At 39.6% G+C, this 19851-nt stretch overlaps 1 protein-coding gene across 4 annotated transcripts in view; it reads right to left on the reverse strand.

The window, feature by feature from the left end:
- The window catches only part of HPSE (heparanase), a 39106-nt gene that overhangs the window by 7339 nt on the left and 11916 nt on the right, over positions 1 to 19851 (reverse strand). For 2 of the 4 annotated variants that reach the window (XM_047090789.1, XM_047090788.1), the window contains exons 2-9: positions 18189 to 18334; positions 16087 to 16212; positions 10585 to 10758; positions 7946 to 8114; positions 7571 to 7618; positions 6893 to 6986; positions 5920 to 6026; positions 4105 to 4219 (exon numbers count right to left, since the gene is read on the reverse strand). In XM_047090789.1, coding sequence (XP_046946745.1) covers positions 4105 to 4219; positions 5920 to 6026; positions 6893 to 6986; positions 7571 to 7618; positions 7946 to 8114; positions 10585 to 10758; positions 16087 to 16212; positions 18189 to 18334 — 979 coding nt within the window. The remainder of the gene's footprint in view (positions 1 to 4104; positions 4220 to 5919; positions 6027 to 6892; positions 6987 to 7570; positions 7619 to 7945; positions 8115 to 10584; positions 10759 to 16086; positions 16213 to 18188; positions 18335 to 19851) is intronic. The other 2 variants (XM_047090791.1, XM_047090790.1) reach the window with 2 other exon arrangements.

The raw sequence follows: 19851 nt of genomic DNA on the forward strand, positions 1-19851 counted from the left end.
TTCCCACCATGAATCTGAGGGCAATTTCTTGTTTGCTGATTTTTATCACAGGAGGACTGTATTCCCACAATTCTGAAAGCCATGACCACTAGGAGTTATATCTTCAAGAATGCAATTCATTGCTGAGAGAGTTTAAATGTTCTTTATTATCTATCACCAAGAATTCAAAGCAAAGCTCAAAGCAGAACTTTTAGGTATGCACATGTACACACACTCACCTACACACAAAGGCAGGTTTTTACAATAAAACTTCTATCTGCTTAAGAGATTAAAATACTTTATTTCTTTACTTTTTTTTTTTTTTAATTTTTAAGCAATCTCTACACCCAATATGGGGCTCAAACTCGCAACCCGGAGATTGAGAGTCACACACTCCACGGACTGAGTCAGCCAGGTGCCCGTAAAATAATTTCTTTTAGAACCTTATAATCCCCATTCCTGAATGGGTTAGGCAACAATCATCGCTAGCTATCAAGGTTTTAAAAAAAAAAAAAAAAAGGAGAGAGAGAGAGACAACCAGAGATCATGTGCCTGTTGATGGAAGCATGCCACATCTCCTTTGAAGAATTATTGCAGGGGCGCCTGGGTGGCTCAGTCAGTTAAGCCTCTGACTCTTGATCTCAGCTCAGGTCATGATCTCACGGTTTGTTGAGTTTGAGCCTCATGTTGGGCTCTGAGCTGACATCATGGAGCCTGCTTGGGATCCTCTCTCTCCCTCTCTCTGTGCACCTCTCCTGCTCTCTCTCAAAATAAATAAATAAATAAATAAATAAATAAATAAATAAATAAATAAAACACATTTTAAAAATTATTTAAAAAAAAAGTTTTGTATTGCAAAACAAAACAAAAAACAAAAATCTGAATAAGCTCAAGCCTCTAGATCTAACTGCCAGTTTACAAGAAACAGAGGAACATACTAAAGGACAGTGCAGGAAGAAATGTAGCAAAATTCAGAATGTGGGAAACACCACAGAACAAATTGCCTGCTCTCTTTCAATAATTAATTCCATAACACAAAAAAGGAGTGGGAAGGGAAACTTCAAGATTAGCAGACTTCAGAGATATTTCAACCAAATGCAATATATAGATGTTGTTTGTATCCTGAAGTGACTAGGCCAACTATTAAATACATTTGAAAAATAAATAAATAAAAACACTTGTGACAGTAAGGAAAATGTGAAACACCCACCGACTAAACATTTGATGATATTGAGGAATTACTGTTAATATTTTAAAGTATGATAATATTTTATGTTTGTCTAAGGGAGATACATACTGACCTACTGATGGATAGTGATACGTCTGAGATTTGCTTGAAAGTAATCCAGTAGGTGGGAGGTGAGGAGTGGGTAAGATTATGGATTAAACAAAACTGAGGATTAAATGCTTTTCTCTCTACTTGAAATTTTCTGTAATAAAAAGTTTGTTGGGGTTTATTTATTTATTTATTTTAAGAGAGAGAGAGAGCACACACATGAGTGTGCACACAAGGGAGGGGCACAGAGAGAGCAGGGATCAATCTCACAACCTTGAGATCATAACCTGACCTGAAATTCAGAGTTGAAGGCTTATCTGACTAAGCCACTCAGGTGCCTAGTTGTTAATTTTTTTGAAGAATATACTCAATGTATATTCCAACTCTTCCATCTTGAGCTGAGGAAATGTAGACTCAACAGGGCAAACAGCTTTTGTTTCTCTGCTTACATTCAAATTTTTCACTGGAGACAAGAGCAGAATCAATTAAACATTTAAAAAGGAGACACAACTTCAGCATGGTTTGGTGACTGGTAGGATAGAAAGCATTCAGGCCTCAGAGCCAGGATTTATATGGAATTCTAGAGTAACATGGGACAACTGTGTGACATCCAGCTTATCACAAAACCTTGTCTCAGTTTGAACTTCCTCATCTGGACAATTGATCTAAGACACCTGCTTTGCCAGCTTCCAAGATTGTTATACAAATCAAATAAGAAAACAGCCATGTATGTTGGATTTAAGACTGATTCCCTTGGACCCTGCAGATGTTAAGGGTACCATTTACTCTTGCAAGTTTTTCTAGATGACTGTGAATCTTGAGGAAGAGGGTGCCTGGGCGGCTCAGTTGGTTGACTCTTGATTTCGACTCAGGTCATCATCCCAGGGTCATGGGATCAAACCTCTCTCTGGGCTCAGCACTGAGCATGAAGCCTGCTTGGGATTCTCTCTCTCCCTCTCTGCCCCACTCCCCTGCTTGTGCTCTCTCTCTAAAACTAAAATATTAATTAAGTAATTAAAAAACAAGCAAACAAAAAAAAAAAACACAAAGGATCTTAAGCCAAAGGTTTATGTTTGGGCACTGAAAAGATATAGACAACATAATACTATTTACAAGGACTGACAAGATAAGCTGGCTAATTTCTAGGCAAAGTAAATTTTGTAGAAACTATTTATGTACCTTCCTTGTTCAAGGTCCATTTCAGAAAGGGCCAGCAGCAGATTTGGGATATTTGTCTAATGAAATTATCATGCTGGGGCGCCTGGGTGGCGCAGTCGGTTAAGCGTCCGACTTCAGCCAGGTCACGATCTCGCGGTCCGTGAGTTCGAGCCCCGCGTCAGGCTCTGGGCTGATGGCTCAGAGCCTGGAGCCTGTTTCCGATTCTGTGTCTCCCTCTCTCTCTGCCCCTCCCCCGTTCATGCTCTGTCTCTCTCTGTCCCAAAAATAAATAAACGTTGAAAAAAAAAAATTAAAAAGATGTTTTAAATAAAAAAAAAAAATTATCATGTTTGGTTTAACTCTATAGTTGATTTATAATATACTTGGTGAAGATATATTCCACTTGTTACAAGGTCATTTTGTAAAAATTTTTTAAAAGTTATGAACCAGGTGCTTTGTGAGTTTGGACTACTATAGATTAAAAGCAACTTTGTTGGGAAATCTATCTACAAACCACAAAAACCTAGCTTATATTTTGGCCTGTGCTTTCTGCCAAACTTTCTTAGCTTTCCTACAGTATTCAAATAATTCCCTTAGGAATTATTCTTTGAAAATACATATCCTCTGGGGCGCCTGGGTGGCGCAGTCGGTTAAGCGTCCGACTTCAGCCAGGTCACGATCTCGCGGTCCGTGAGTTCGAGCCCCGCGTCAGGCTCTGGGCTGATGGCTCAGAGCCTGAAGCCTGTTTCCGATTCTGTGTCTCCCTCTCTCTCTGCCCCTCCCCCGTTCATGCTCTGTCTCTCTCTGTCCCAAAAATAAATAAACGTTGAAAAAAAAAATTTTAAAAAGAAAATACATATCCTCAACTGTCATTTTAGACTACAAAAATCAAGGTCCCACTTCTCAGGGCTATATCTATACTATTCCAAGTTTTAAACATATATTTCCAGGTGGCTTTTTATATAAAAAGTCTACATCTCCTGATTCAGCACCAGATGCAGTCAGAGGTAGGGTAAAACGGACACTGTATTCATAAATATCTTGAAGATTATTAACAAGATAGCCAATTCTTAGGGTGAGATTTTTGAACAAATACATAGTACCGATTTATCTCAAAGTTAAATAAATTATAATTTCATGCATAAAAAACTTTTGAAGCTTTGGATACTGTAGGTAATTTTAACTTTGATTTAATTTGCAAAACATTGTTTTTGACCCAAGTTTGTTATCTTGTAAAATCGGAGTCACAAAGTTTCAAATTGTCCCTTTAAAAAAAAAATCCCGGAGTCCCTGGGTGGGTCAGTTGGCTAAACATCTGACTCTTGATTTCTGCTCAGGTCATGATCACACAGTTCACAGGTTTGAGCCCCACATTGGGCTCTGTGCTGACAGCATGGAGCCTGCTTGGGATTCTCTCTCTCTCTCTCTCTCTCTCTGCCCCTCCCTTGCTCACTCTCTCACTCTCAAAATAAATAAATAAACATTAGGAAAAAACCAAACCCATAACACACCCCAGGTGGCACACATTAGAATGGATGACCTCTAAGGTTTCTTCCAATTCATCATTTCAGGGTCTACTTGTTAAGAATACTGAATTTATTGACAGGATTGACTTTTATTAGGAGCTTGATACAGGGGTGCTCAATATACTCTATTCTACTCATAGCAATAGGAAAATAACAATCACTTACAGGTAAAGGTTCGAAGTTTTGATCCACTAAGTGGTAGTTTCCGGCTCCAAAGAGCACTTGCCTCATCACCACTTCTATGCCCATTCTAGCCGACAGGCCCAATTTATCCAGCCACCTGAAAGGGAGGGAGGCCCAGCTTTCTTCAGGTTTGGAAAACAAAAAAACTCAATTCTAATTACACACTATTCTGATTTATTCATCTATGTGGGAGGAACTGACAGGAAACCAGAAAAGCGGTATTAATTACAAATAAGCTATTCAAATGAAATGGAGACTATCCTTTCCTTTACATGTTCCCACACTTGAGCATGATAATAAATCCTAGAATACTATTAATATGCCATATGAGTTTCTTTCGGGGTAAGAAAACTTCTGCAAAGCAGAGTAGACAAATTCTCACCCTACAGGCAATCGTTCTCCATCTTGCTGGATACCCTCCCCACTTCCCCACTCCCAGACCCATGTAAGGGCTAAAGAAAAGGTTGCTTGTAGTCAACAGCAGTACAATGTGAAATAAGTAAAATCACACCTAGACTTTTATGGCTGTCCCCCTCCACTCCCTCCATCTTTGGTGGATGGCAAAACAAACACTTTTATCCTTCATTCTCCTCCTCATGCCCCTCATGAGCAAAATGATTTTTTTTTATTATGGATTTATAAGAATGAGGATAGGAGAGGAAAGAGAATAAGTCTCAGTGTGAGGATATAGAACTATAGATTAAGAGTGTTAATGGAGTTATGGAATATAAGTAAACCAGTTGTTTAAAGCAATCAGATTTGTAATAGGTACTTGTCCAAAGGATACAAAAATGCTGATTCAAAAGGGCATATGAACACCAATGTTTATAACAGCACTATCAGTAATAGCCAAAGTATGGAAAGAACCCAAATGTCCATTGACTGATGATGAATGGATAAAGAAAATGTGGTAGATACATACAATGGAATATTACTCAGTGATCAAAAAGAATGGAATCTTGCCATTTGCAACAACGTGGATGGAACTAGAGGGTATTATGCTAAGTGAAATAAGTCAGAGAAAGATAAATATCATATGACTTCACTCATACGTGGAATTTAAGAAACAAAACAGAAGGACATGGGGAAGGGAAGGAAAAATGAAATAAGATAAAAACAGAGAGTTTGTTCTCTGTATAACAAACTGAAGGTTGCTGGAGGGGAGGTGGGTAGGGGAATGGGCTGAAGGGTGATGGGTATTAAGGAGGGCACTTGTTGGGATGAGCACTGGGCGTTGCATGTAAGTGATGAATCACTGGGTTTTACTCCCGAAACTAATACTACACTGTATGTTAACTAACTTAAATTTAAATTAAAAAAAAAAGCAATCAAGTTTCTGGTGGTTGGATAAAGAGGTGATTTAGTAAGTCTTTAAACTCATTGGTAGTTCCTCTGGTGAGACCTCACACTTCCGACTCTAAACTCCTTGGGAATCTATGAATAAAGCTACTATAAAAGTACACTAAGAATCCTTCTCAGACTCAAACCTCTAGAGGCACTCTTTTATATTCGCTTATGGAGGAAGGAATCCTTGGCATATTTATGGGCCATAATTAAGGAACAACACTTCTAAAGCAATTCATTCATACAATGATTAATTAGGGACACCCATTAAAGATGTCCAACAAACTTGAATAAAATGATTTCTTACAAAATGCGGCATGAATTTTGGGTCTCAGCCCTAGAAACTTTCTTTGATCAGCTTTTTGGCTGATGAGCCGTCTCAGTAGAATCTGTTTAATAAAAGGCCAGGAGAATGTTGCAGCCTGGCCCCTGAGGCGGTGCTGCTTCACTCACATAAAGCCAGCCGCAAAGGTGTTGGACAGCAATGGCGCTCCACCCCCGTATGCAGAGCTTGTTTCTCCTAACCAAACTTTCTTGTGGGGTCTGGTCTCCTCAACAACCTGTGGAACAGGAAAGTCCCCATTATATTTGCAAACAAGCTGACCAAATACGGTGTTGAAGATTAATGACGTTTAAAACTTTGTGTTCCCAGACTGATTTGTCCAATATAGTTACAACAAAACATGTTCGTGGTCATTGAGGTCTTGGGCAATTTACTTTTATTGGAATACTAAATTGTGGAAGGAATTTAAATAATCCCATTCCTATGGCCCGTGAGGCTATTCCATAAGGAGGTATTTTTAATTTTTAATCGATATGCATGGATAAGATCTGATGGTAAGGGGGACTGATGGTGAATAAGTACCTGTTATCTAAAATTGGAAAAACATGTAAATTTATATACTTATAGAATTTAGAATTAGCTAGACTACACAATAAGGACTGGTTTTACAGACGTGCCTCCTTATCTGCGATTTTGCAGTTTCGGTTACCCATAGTCAACCGTGGTCTGGAAGCAGATGATCCTCCTTCTGACCTATCATCAGAAAGTCAATAGTAGCCTAATGCTATGTCACAATACAAATGTCATTTGCCTCACTTCCTCTCATCACGTAGGCATTTTATCATCTCACATCACCACAAGAAGAGTGAGTGCAGTATGAGAAGATATTTTGAGAGAACACATTCATATAACTTTTATTATAGTATATTATTATAATTGTCCTATTTTATTATTAGTTGTTGTTAATCTCTTACTGTGCCTAACTTACAAATTAAACTTTATCATAGGAATGTAGGTATAGGAAAAAGTATATTTAGGTTTTGATATTACCTGTGGTTCCAGGCATCTACTGAGGGTCTGGGACCATATACCCTACAGATAAAGGGGACCACTCTACATTTAAAAAAAAAAAAAGACTATTACCTGGAAAATTTTTTGCACAGATGAAGCAAAAGTGTCTAACACATCAGGGTTTAGAAAATCCTCTTTGGTAGCAATTCGTCCATTCAAGTAGTAGCTAAATTATTCAGAAAATATTCAGAAACAAACAAACAAACAAACTTTACTTTCTGCTTTTAAGTTAGTTGGCTCCCTTGCTCTCCTTCCTACCTCTTCCCACCCCTCTGTTATTAAGAAAAGAAGAAGAAGAAGAAGAAGAAGAAGAAGAAGAAGAAGAGAAAGGAGAAGAAGGAGGAGGAGGAGGAGGAGGAGGAGGAGGAGGAGGAGGAGGAAGAGTTGTTCTAGTAAGAAAAGACCAAGATGGAAGGGAATCAGTTACTCTGTTTTGAAAAGACATAGTCACAGTGCAGGTACTTACGGGTTACCCGTTCTTTGGCAAGCATATTGATCTTAGCTACTTATCTGCTCCATGATTTAAATGATAGTATGCCTTGATCTTATAGAACCTACCACATTATTTAAAATAAAGTTAAAACTTTTGTTTTATTAATATTAAGTGTGTAGTACAGTGCTGCTTGAGATATTATTTGTTTCTTATTGGAACTATGCATTAGCAGTTAAATGAAAACACGTTTTTGAAAACTAAGTAATAAGTAAAACTAGCATCAGTTTCTTAGTACTAAGAGCAGGAGACATACTTACTGGTGCCATGTAACTGAATCAATCACTTCTCCCCCAGCCTTCAGGAAACTAGAAAAAGAAATCTATTATGATCTTCACTTAATCCTCATATACACAATATATATATGTACACAATATATGCACAGGAGTTTCATTTCTTAGAAATGGGCTGGTTACTGCTTTAGTATCAGGCCAAGTACAAACTTCCTAATTCTTATATAAATTATATTGTAGGTTCCATTTGCCCCCAGATTCTTGGTATTCTGAGCCAGTCAATCTTTTCCTCTTTTGGTAAAACATTTGCTTAGGTAGCAAATGGTTTAATAACATGAGGATTCTCCACCAGAGAGCAATATTATTTTTAAGAAAAGTGGTTCTGCTTCCTCTAGTTCCTACCTCGTTAGCATCTTGACAGTCTTTCCTCGAGGCTGGCCAATATCAGGACCATAGAGATTCACAGTTTTGAAAGTGGATTTTGCTAGAAGTTTATGCAACTTGACAAAATCTTCTCCTAACTGCAATCCATCGATGAAAATACCAGCCTTCTTCCGGAAACTGTTAGGTTCTGAAAGACAGCAATTCTCAAAATAATCACGTATCTAGAAATTTTTCATTTAAAAGCAAACAAAGGGGCGCCTGCGTGGCTCAGTCGGTTAAGCAGCCAACTTCACCTCAGGTCATGATCTTGTGCTCCGTGAGTTCGAGCCCCATGTCAGGCTCTGTGCTGACAGCTCAGAGCCTGGAGCCTGTTTCAGATTCTGTGTCTCCCTCTCTCTGACCCTCCCCCGTTCATGCTCTGTCTCTCTCTGTCTCAAAAATAAATAAATGTTAAAAAAAATTTAATAAAATAAAAAAAAAGCAAACAAAATGGCAGCATATAAAAGCAGGAAAACATTTCCCAATTACAAAAATTTAGAGTCCAAAGGCAAGAATAGTAAAACCTCCCTTTTTATAAAGAAGATATTTCAGTAAAACAAAAACTTAAATGACAAAACTGAAGTGTGAGAGGGCATTAAAACAATTTGAAGTTAATTAATGGGGATATTAAACTAATGGGTATTTTGGAAATAGTCTACATCCAGTATTTAATAAACTAATTTACTTTAAAAAGACAAAAAGTTTGGGTAGGAGGGGAAGACATTTAAAAATTGATTTCTCAATGCCATTAAAGGTCTTACTAAGACTGTTCATTCACAGCCACCTGGGTGGCTCAGTTGGTTAAGCCTCCGACTTCAGCTCAGGTCATGATCTCGAGGTCTGTGAGTTCCAGCCTCACGTCAGGCTCTGTGCTGACAGCTCAGAGCCTGGAGCCTGCTTCAGATTCTGTGTCTCCCTCTCTCTGCCCTTCCCCTGCTCTCTGTCTCTCTCTCAAAAATAAATCAACATTTTAAAAAATTGAAAAAAAAAAAAGACTGTTCATTCACAAATCAGATGTACAGGTGAGCTTAGAAATGGCCATGCTGAACACAAGGGAGGGGGACACAGAAGTGTTCAATCTACTTCCCCAAAACACCTTGCCCAGGCTCTCCCTTCTCCTTGTCTCTGGAAAACAGACCTCTTCTTTGCAAAATGGAGCCCAAGGAAGAGGAAATCATGATGGCATAGCTCTTTTATCTTACTCTGAAGAGCACGGGTGGGGAATGGGTACAGTAGAAAAGTAGGGAGGGAGGGATATATAGAGATGCGTAAGGATGGGTTCAGATGACCCATTGTCCACGTGGCTGCCATTATTCAAAGTCATTCAGCATCTAGCTAAGATATGGTTACCTCTACCCCTATATTCTATGTTCTGTGCTTCAATTTGCCAGTAACTCTCAGCAACCTGATCTCTAAATCTGCCTCTAGACATTACTATAATACATACCACTATAGACATATATCTTATTTCTTTGCTTGCCTTCTTGTTGATCTGCTTCCCTTCCTCTAGAATGGATCTCCCAAGAAAGCAGGGACCTTGCTCAGGAGCCAGACTACCTGGGTTCAAATCCCAAGTCCTCCACTTGGTAGCCCAGCATCACACAGTTATTTATCTAAATTTTTGTGCCTGCTTTGGTCATGTGTAAAATGAAAGTCATAATTGTATCCACCGCAGGGTGGTTATAAAGATAAAATAATACTTATTAAATGCTCAGAGCTGTTCCGGGAATGGAGTATGTGTCCATGATATCACTACATCTCATTTCCCATTTTTTTTCAGTTCCATTGGCTCATGTGTGGAAAAAGCACCAAAAATATGTTTAAGTGAATGTGGCTGATCATTAGTACTTTAGTTAGAATTTACAAGTTCCTTGCAAAAAAGTCAAGAAGGAAGGAAACAATCAGGAGCTTGACCTGGGTAGGATTCTATACTAGGAATTTCTAGCTTAAGCATATCATGACGGTTGGGATGGAGTTGCTAAGATAAACTGACAGGTGGAGAAACAGAGAAAGAAATGGAAGGGGGGTAAAAGCAAAGTGCCTGCTTTACAGTTTTGCTGAGTCCAGCCTGCCATCCGTAATAGGATTAAGTGACCCTAAAAATGTCAAGTGAACCTGGGAGCTGTGGAAGTTTCTGGGTCCAACTAGTTGTCTTCAGCTCAAGTAAAACAAAACTGGGATTAACAATAGGTTCTGGGGGGCGCCTGGGTGGCACAGTCGGTTAAGCATCTGACTTCAGCCAGGTCACGATCTCGCGGTCCGTGAGTTCGAGCCCCGCGTCGGGCTCCGGGCTGATGGCTCGGAGCCTGGAGCCTGCTTCCGATTCTGTGTCTCCCTCTCTCTCTGCCCCTCCCCCGTTCATGCTCTGTCTCTCTCTGTCCCAAAAATAAATAAACGTTGAAAAAAAAATTAAAACAAAACAAAACAAAAAAACAATAGGTTCTGGGATATATAAAGGAGTTTTCTGCCATAAGCAGAAAAGTTGCACTGCTGAGCACGGGTACAAGTGTGCCAAGCCAGAAGAATATTTGCTAATATTGAAAAGAATGTCATAAATAGTAACAACTAATGCCAAAGGGTAATCTCCTTATTAGTGAAATGTCCCTGGGGGCACTTACCATTGCCTAGTTCCCAAGAAATGTTATAATTCTTGGAAGAGCAATAATCCAGGAGCAACTGAGCATTAGAACTGTTCCACTGCAAATCTGCTGTTCGTAGTAAGGCATTTAGACCAAAGATCAAGTCCAGTCCTGAGCAATTTGCAAAAGTATACAGCATATCCACGGAGCTCCCTAAAAGAAAAACAGTGGCGATTTAATGGTTAGGTCAGCACCACAATAATGAAGGCCTCCAGATTTGTTCTCCAGTGAATTACCATTTTGGTTGTAAAATTGAGGGAATTACAGTCCTGAGTTATAAGTGAGAGACAAAAAAACGCACAGGCAAATTAAAAGATTAAAAATTAATATGACTTAATTACTTCAGCTTTTGAATCAACTTTCCATGCTGAACCATGTAAAGTACCAGAAGCTTTGGTCTGGCACTCAGGTTTTGTTGATTCAAATGACCTCAGGTGATTTCAAGCACAGGCCACACTGTCATTAGTCAACATAAGCCCCACTCCTCATAATTTAAACATGTCTACTCACAAACTCAGTCACAAAATATTTTGGTAAATTTAGCTATATTTAAAATTATTTTTTGGAAAATTCATGTATATGATTTATTAATTTTAAATAAGTAAAATCAGACTTTAAAAATTGGCCTAGGGCTATAGATCTGTGGTTTCCAAACTATGTGCCAAGGGATCCTGGCAAACCTTAATACATTCACCACATGGTTGTCAGATTTAGCAAATGAAGATACAGGCATCTGGTTAAATTTGAACTTCAGACAAACAATGAATAATTTTTAATGCAGGTCTATGCAATATTTGAGAAATACAATAAAAAAATTCACTTATCTGAAATTCAAAGTTAACCAGGAACCCTACTCACAGGGGCACTACAGGAGCCTTTAAACTTATGAGGGAAACAGGGTTCCTGGGTGGCTCAGTTTGTTAAGTGTCTGACTCTTGATTTTAGCTCAGGTCATGATCTCACAGTTTGTGAGTTCAAGCCCTGTGTAGGAGCTTTGCACTGAGTTCGAAGGCTGCTTGGGATTCCTTCTCTCCTTCTCTCTGCCCCTCCCCCACTCACTCTCTCTCTCAAAATAAATAAATAAACTTTAAAAATAAATAAAGAGGGACACCTATGTGGCTCAGTCAGTTAAGCCTCTGACTCCTGCTCAGGTCATGATCTCACGGTTCATGGATTCGAGCCCCGCTTCAGGCTCTGTGCTGACAGCTCAGAGCCTGGAGCCCTATTCGGATTCTGTTTCTCTGTCTCTCTTTGTCCCTCCCCTGCTCACGTTCTGTCTCCCTCTCTCTCTCTCTCCCTCTCTCTCTCTCATCCTCTCTCTCTCTCTCTCTCAAAAATAAACATTAAAAAAATTGTTTAATAAAAATAAATAAACAATTTACAAGGGAAATATCAACCGTGTTGGACACGATGAGAACTATTACTATTAGGTTGTTTGGACCTAACAACTTAGTAATTGAAACACTTAGGTATTTCCTTAGGGCTAAGTAAGATGTGAAAAAAACTTACTGAGTCACTACAGTGCCATAAACTTTTGGGAACTTTTGAATTCCGCTTTTCTAACCATTAGCTTGTCTAAAAATCACTTCTTCAGAGTGGCAACAATGTCGGTCTGAATATCATCTTTAAGTCAGGTATCATATGCAGAAGTCTGTAATTTTCAGGTATAGTTAGAGTCATCTGCTGAATAGAAATTCACTCTCGAACTCTCCTAGTTTAAAAACATCTAAGTGAGGGGCACGTGGGTAGCTCAGTTGGTTAAGCGACTGACTCTTGGTCTTGGTTCCAGCTCAGGTCATGATCTCTCAGTTTGTGAGTTCAAGCCACAAATCGGGCTCTGTGCTGACTCTGAGGAGCCTGCTTGGGATTCTCTCTTTCTCCCTCTCTCTCTGCCCCTCCCCACTCATGCCTTCTCTCTCTCTCTCTCTCTCTCTCTCTCTCTCTCTCTCTCATAAATAAACTTAAAAAAAAAACTCTAAGTGAATTCCTTGGATCAGCATAACAATGAAACCTAAATTTAATACTGCCGATAAAGGCTGGGGGCAGAATGGCTCTAGCAAGTTGTTTGAGTTATTTAGGGTGTTTGCTGTGTCACCCACTTCCACAGGACTGCTGCCTATCATCAAGGAGTTACAGACAACAGGGGCTGAAAAGCTCTCCCGTCCTGTGGCCCAGCATTCCACTGGATCTTGAGCCACACTTTGGGCCAACACAGAGCCTCCAGGGTTATTGACTTCTTCCCAAACCTCCATCCCCATTTTTCTCTGAGGAAACTGGCACCAAAGAAATGAAGTGCTTTGCCCAATACACATGGCTATTTGGTGGCAGTGCCATTACGAGAGCCTGTTGTCAAGGGGTGACTCGACTGTCTTAGTCACAGCCCCGTGTTAGACTTGTGTATTGCAAAATCATGCGGCAGCAAGTTTCCTGGATCAGGAATCCTAACACCTGAGTTCCAGCCCTGCTCTCCCACTTACAGATTGTACAATGAGGTGACCCCTTTGCCCTGCATGAGCCTCAGCTATGCATCCACGATCCTGGAACTAGCACCATCGTGTGCCTACTCACAAAATTGAGGTTGAGACAACATATGTGAAAACTCTTTGTAAATCATAAAAAGCCCTTATACATATTAGGCAATGTTATTACATACTCCCTCTATGGCATTTTCACAAAGCCTGGAATGTTTGCATTTTGGAGTATTTATTCAACTTACACTTCACTCTTTTTCTATTTCCTTTTTCCAAATGCATTTGGAATTTACATAGCTTAAAATTCTATTGTACACCTCCTACAACAGAATAGTAACATCTCCTAGAATATGGGCTGTATACTACCCAGTTAGACTCTACTCTTAAAAATAAAACCAACCAAAACACCACCCAGCCTACTCCCTCCTCAAAATAAGAATAAGAAAACTCACAGCTAATTTTCTAATTCCCAATCATTACCCAGTCTCTTGTCTCTTACTTTATGAGAGGGTAGAAAGACCCCTGGGACAAAGATAATCTAAATGGCACATTAAAAGCTGGCACTGAAAGCAAAAAAACAAACAAGAAGAAACAAAACAAAAAAACTGGCACTGACTCTTTCCCTGGCATTATGCCTTGTCCGTTTATATAAATGTGTCCAGTTCTAGTGAGTGATAGAGGTGGAGGAGTCAGGCGATGAGGAAGAGAGGTAGAGAAGAAGGAGAACAAAGAATTAGCTCATTAAATATGATTATTGTAATAAGAAATTTCATTATGCAGTCAGCCACACCCAGAATTACATCTATAACATTGCTTCCTTTTCCTGCCTGAACAGGTTTACAAAGTTTGTAGTCTTGTGACAAATGTTTCTGTCATCTTCTACTTAAGTGAAACCCACCACCTAATGGGTCCTGTAATTAGAAAACTTACCTATATCTTCTAAGACACCTATTTTAAGGGTGCAGGCCACTGACTAAGCAATTAACCTCTCCTTGCCACAGTGGACTTTTGCTATTTCCTCCATTGGACAATGCCAGCCCAAGGTACTCACACATTACCAACCTCAGTCATCAGTGTGGAACAATGTGTGAAAACATCTATTAGCTTCTGAGATACTTATCACTATATTGAGTTGGTGCCCAGATGAACACAATTCCCATCTATATGTTTCTAAGACACGTATATTAAAATAAAAAAATTCAAACCAGGAGGCAAATGTTTCCAAATACAAATCAACAATCTGTATTTGTTAGATATTTGAGCATTGCCGATAGGGTAGCTGCAGTTATAATGACCCAGTTACATAGTTAGTGAAGGAACTTCTTCTGGGACAGGAACTATGAAGGTCCTAGTCCCAGAGGCAGGGGAAGATGGTAGAAATGTACTATCTTGATTCCAGAAAGATCATGTGAGCTAGGAAATCTTTTTTTTTTTAGAAAAATTGAAGATAAACTAGTATAAAGTTTAACACGATACAAAATAAAGTAGAAATTAATAGATTATCTAATACCATGGAATCTTCTCTTAGCAGACCTGTATCATAATGATTTACTACAGGTGAGACCTTACTGATATGGGTCTCCTGTCACTCCTTTCTTGGGATCTGAAACAGGCCTGCCTTATGCCAAATTCCATTCAACCACAGGTCATTGAATTAAAATGTCAGAGTAGTCCCCCTCCTTTAAAATGTAATAAACAATTTAGAGGACTCTATTAACATGTAAACCATTTTCTGATTTCTTATGTGTCACATTTCTTTCTGTACCTTATAAATAAAAAATACAAAAATTAAAATCCACTGGATACATTGAAATCCAGACAGTATACAGTAAAATCTTAAAAAGATAAATAATCTACTTTCAGTAATGTACTCTTAGAAATGCCGAGGGACCCAAATTAACTTCAAGATAATTTATTTTTCAAAAATCAAAAGAAGACAGTTGTATCTGAGCAGATTATTTCCTTAACTGAGATCTGGGGCAATATCATCCCTTAGTTGGGTATAAAACATCAACTTTCAGATAAAAATAGTTCTCATAGTTAAGTAAGGATTGCTTGGTTCCAGTTGTTTTGAAGCTCTGCATGCCAACATCATCCCATTTTGAAGACTGGATAACTGTTTCAGTGAATGGAAATAAATTCCTGGTTAGTCGAGCTAGTTCTACACAAAGCCACAGAGGAAATAAAAAAAGAGAGCGCTTCTTGATGGCCAAGACTGTCTGATATGACTCAGTCTTCCACTACCTAATGGTACACCTACTCATGATAGGGGTTGCTTCTGGGAGGAGAGAGAGAGAATGGATGACGAGGTGTGAATGGTTTTCACAATTTACTCTTTAAAAAAAAAAGAAAAGATTTTATTTTTAAGTAACCTGTCCACCCAACGTGGGGCTCGAACTCACAACTCCAAGATTAAGAGTTGCGTGCTCTACAGGGGCGCCTGGGTGGCTCGGTCGGTTAAGTGTCCGACTTCAGCTCAGGTCATGATCTCATGGCTTGTGGGTTCGAGCCCCACGTTGGGCTCTGTGCTGACAGCTCAGAGCCTGGAGTGCGCTTCAGATTCTGTGTGTGTCTCTCTCTCTCTGCCCCTCCCCTGCTCATGCTCTGTCTGTCTCTCTGTCTCTATCTCTCTCTCAAATAAATAAACATTAAAAAATTAAAAAAAAAGAGTTGCGTGCTCTACAGATTGAGCTAGCCAGGCACCTCCACTATTTATTCTTCATACTTTTGTATTTTACTGTTCCATGAGGAATCTATCCATGTCTTCCTTGACTTCCTAGTTCTTCAGAGCAGGAAAGGTCACTATTAGCTCGTGAATGAATGATTTTTCACTTCATGGCTAATAGGCAAAGTCAGGTGAAGAAAAGAAAAACAAAACAAAACAGAAATTCAAGATTTCCCATTAACTCCTGATAACATTTGAGTATTATGCAGCTTTATACAAGCCCAAGTTCAAACTATCCATGTATTCTGGGGGCTGGGACACCTGCAGGTGCCTTTCATCTCTTACTTGAGTAAGTGCTATTGTTGAACTTTTTCTGATACTGTTCTCTGAGAAGCAATTGCTCCTGGAAGGGCCATTCCAACTGTAATCTCTTCTCTACGTCGGAAGGGATGGATCCAGATTCACACATATCTGCAAAGGGAAGAAATAGTTTAGAGAATCTGTTTTCACGGTGATAAGGTTGAAGTCCCACAAATTTATTTAGTTACCTATTTATGTGACTAAAGCAGGATAATTATGTTCCTGGTTTTTAGGTAGGAGATCAGAAAAAGATATATTCTGTTACATGTCAAATTTGCAGCTAACCAATCACCACACACACACACACAAACAACCAAGGGCAGGTTTCCTAGGAAACACTGGACATACATTGGACACAGATATACTGGACATAACTTCAAGTTATTTAACAATTCAGAAAATTCCTCAGAAACTTGAAATTACTAGAGAATCCCACTGAAGAAAACAGTTCAGGGGCGCCTGGTGGCTCAGTTGGGTAAGCATCCGACTTTTGATTTCAGCTAAGGTCATGATCTCACAGTTTGTGGGTTCAAGCCCCATGTTGGACTCTGCACTTCACAGCGAGGAGCCTGCTTGGGATTCTCTCTCTCCCTCTCTCTCTGCCCCTCCCCCGCTTGTGCTCTCCCTCTGTCTCAAAATAAATAAACATTAAAAAAAAAAGATAACATTTCAATTCTCTTACAGTTCGCTTTCAAAATACATAAAAATTTGTTTCGCTGGACTATAGCTGCTTTGTGATGATTTCCTCTTGCCGTAATAGTAGGACAGGAAATGGTGACTTTTTCTTTTCCTTCAAATATGTTATCCTCAAAGCTTCTGAGACCACAGCACGTGTGCTTGGAAAACTCAGCCACTAAACTGTCGGTTGACTGTGCTTCTTTATCACAAGGCAGCACAGCCGCTGCACGCCTGCTGCCAGGACTGGCGACCCGCCCATAACTTCCTTTCTGGGAAGCTGCACATTCTGACTTTCTGGCAGCTGGTGCCTCATCCATCCCCGGGCTCACAAAGGATGCTTCAGAGGCACTGGCACCTCCCCTCTTCCACCACATATACACACAGGATGGAGAAAATTGATGGGGAAAGGCCAGTTTCCTGTCTGAACTTAAGAGACCTTGCAGATACACATGACAGATGGGAATGGTCAAGTCCCAACATCAACTATTCCCATATGTTATGTTAAGAGAACTCTCCTGCTTTTTTTTTTTCATTTTTTTCTAATTAGTCTTCTATTAGTTTTGGCCCAAGTACTGATGAACTGTTCTGGAAACTTCCTAACTGAAGAAAACAGAGGGAAAATATGTAATGTATGAAATAATGACATATTATTCACTAATATATACATTATACTGACATTATTGTAATTCAATGATGCACACCTTATTTCTCATAATTGGTAAGATAATGACTCAACTTCCATTTGATGTCTGCATAGCACTTACGAAAGACATAGAGCAAATCCTCATCGCTCACTAAGGCAGGTTTCTCAGGGGGAACCAAAAGACTTCAAATTATCAGAATCACCCGAGAAGCTTCTAAACTCATAATCTAAGGTTGGAACACAGAATCCAAATATTCAAACTCACCCCAGGTGACTGTGGATTGTCAATAACGTTTGACAATCACTGCCCAATCAGTGAAGTCTTACAATCCATTCTAAGAAGCAGAGTGTACCTCAACAGCCTCTTGTTATACCCTTCATCCACATTCTATTTTCAAAATAAATGGGTTTCAATGATCACTTATGTCTTTAGCTGGAAGTACTCTTTTCAAATTGACACATTTCTACCCACACACTCCTGCTAAGCAGCTGTGTCCTTCAGCTACAACCATTGTCCTATTTACAGCACAATTAACTCTCAGTTATGCCCAGCACACATTTTTTTGGTGAGGTTTCACATTCATGAAGACACCAGGAGGAGGAAACCTGCCCACTGCCTCCTCCTTTTGTGTGGGTGCCTTCATTGGCCAGTTGGGAGCCCTTGATTTCTTATTAATTGTTAGATATCAGCAATAACACTTCTCTGAGAACGCTCAAGCCTGACTCAAGTGAATCAAAACATATCGTGAATCTTTAAAAAGTTCACCCTGGTTGACTTGAGACTGCCAGTAACTTCTCTCTTCAAAGGTTGGTTCTTTCTTGGGATCAAAAATGAGAAAGTCTGTCTTGGTGCCACCAAATCTCAGGTATGCAGGAGACAAACCTCTGGCCAAAGTACGAAGCTTTGTAGAACTGTTGGAAGACAAGCAAGAAATTAAAGTTATTTTTTTCCAAGACAATCCAGTGAAACATGTTTACTCTCTTCTCTCTAGATGGACCTATTTCTTAATATCTAGCTATACAGGAGGGAGGGAGGAAGAAGTCCAATGGCTATCACCGGGAAATCTTCTCAGTCTGAATCTTTTTTTTTTTTAATTTATTTAGAGAGAGAGAATGGGGAAGGGGCAGAGAGAGAAAGAGAGAGAGAGAATCCCAAGCAGGCTCTGTACCATTAATGCAGAGCCCAACACAGGGCCAGAACCCATGAACCATGAGATTATGACCTGAGCTGATATCGAGAGTTGGATGCTCAACCGACTAAGCCATCCAGGCACCCTTTAGTTTGAATACAATTGCAAGGTCGCACTTCTGGGCACCTGCAGGCAACTGGGACCTCTGACTCTGGCAAGAACTTATATTTTAACTTACAAGTAGGCTAGCATTCAGTACTTTCAAAAAACTTATAACCTTTTATGATTGATGGAGGAAAAGAGGTTAAGAGAGTAGAAACTATAGGAAAGATGACTCTGTGTTTTTTGAAAAATAGACTGTCTTCAAAAATTTATGTTCCAGAGAAGTTCATAAATGACTTAGGATTTTTCCTCTTCTCCCTAGCTCCAGCTTTCAAGGAAAACCATACTTCTAAATTTAAGTCAAATGAATTAGATAGATAAGATTCTAATTCCTATCATCAACAACTCCAATTTGAGCAATTCTTTTTTATTTTTATTTATTTATTATGTATGTATGTATTTATTTATTTATTTATTTATTTTCTTTTTTTTTAACATTTATTTATTTTTGGGACAGAGAGAGACAGAGCATGAACGGGGGAGGGGCAGAGAGAGAGGGAGACACAGAATCGGAAACAGGCTCCAGGCTCTGAGCCATCAGCCCAGAGCCCGACGCGGGGCTCGAACTCATGGACCGCGAGATCGTGACCTGGCTGAAGTCGGACGCTTAACCGACTGCGCCACCCAGGCGCCCCTGTATTTATTTATTTATTGAGAGACAGACAGAGTGTGAGCAGGGGAGGGGCAGAGATAGAGGGAGACACACAATCCAAAGCAGGCTCCAGGCTCCAAGCTGTCAGCACAAAGCCTGACTCGGGGCTTGAACCCACCAACCGTGAGATCATGACCTGAGCCGAAGTCAGATACTCAACTGACTGAGCCACCCTGGCACCCCTTCAATTCAAGCAATTATAAATGCATATCTCATCAAGTCAAAAATGCTCCTGATAGGTGCCTAGTATGTGCTCAGATGGTACCAAATGCTATAGAATGGAAATATAATGATTTATAATCCTTTCTCTCAGAAAGGTGAACATGTCATGAATATTTAAACAAAATTAAGAAAATAGGACAGCCAGATAACAGGGACGGTTGCCATACATTTCTGAAGTCTCATACATGTGATTATGGCCACACTGTGCTCTGAATTCTCTTAAAACACATAAAACCAATGCTGTGTAGTTCTTTGGAATGGTC

The sequence above is a fragment of the Lynx rufus genome, unplaced genomic scaffold (genome assembly GCF_022079265.1).
Source record: "Lynx rufus isolate CCGP_SWC_20201006 ecotype Redwood Valley unplaced genomic scaffold, mLynRuf1.p SCAF_3, whole genome shotgun sequence".
In the NCBI taxonomy this organism is placed as follows: Eukaryota; Metazoa; Chordata; class Mammalia; order Carnivora; family Felidae; genus Lynx; species Lynx rufus.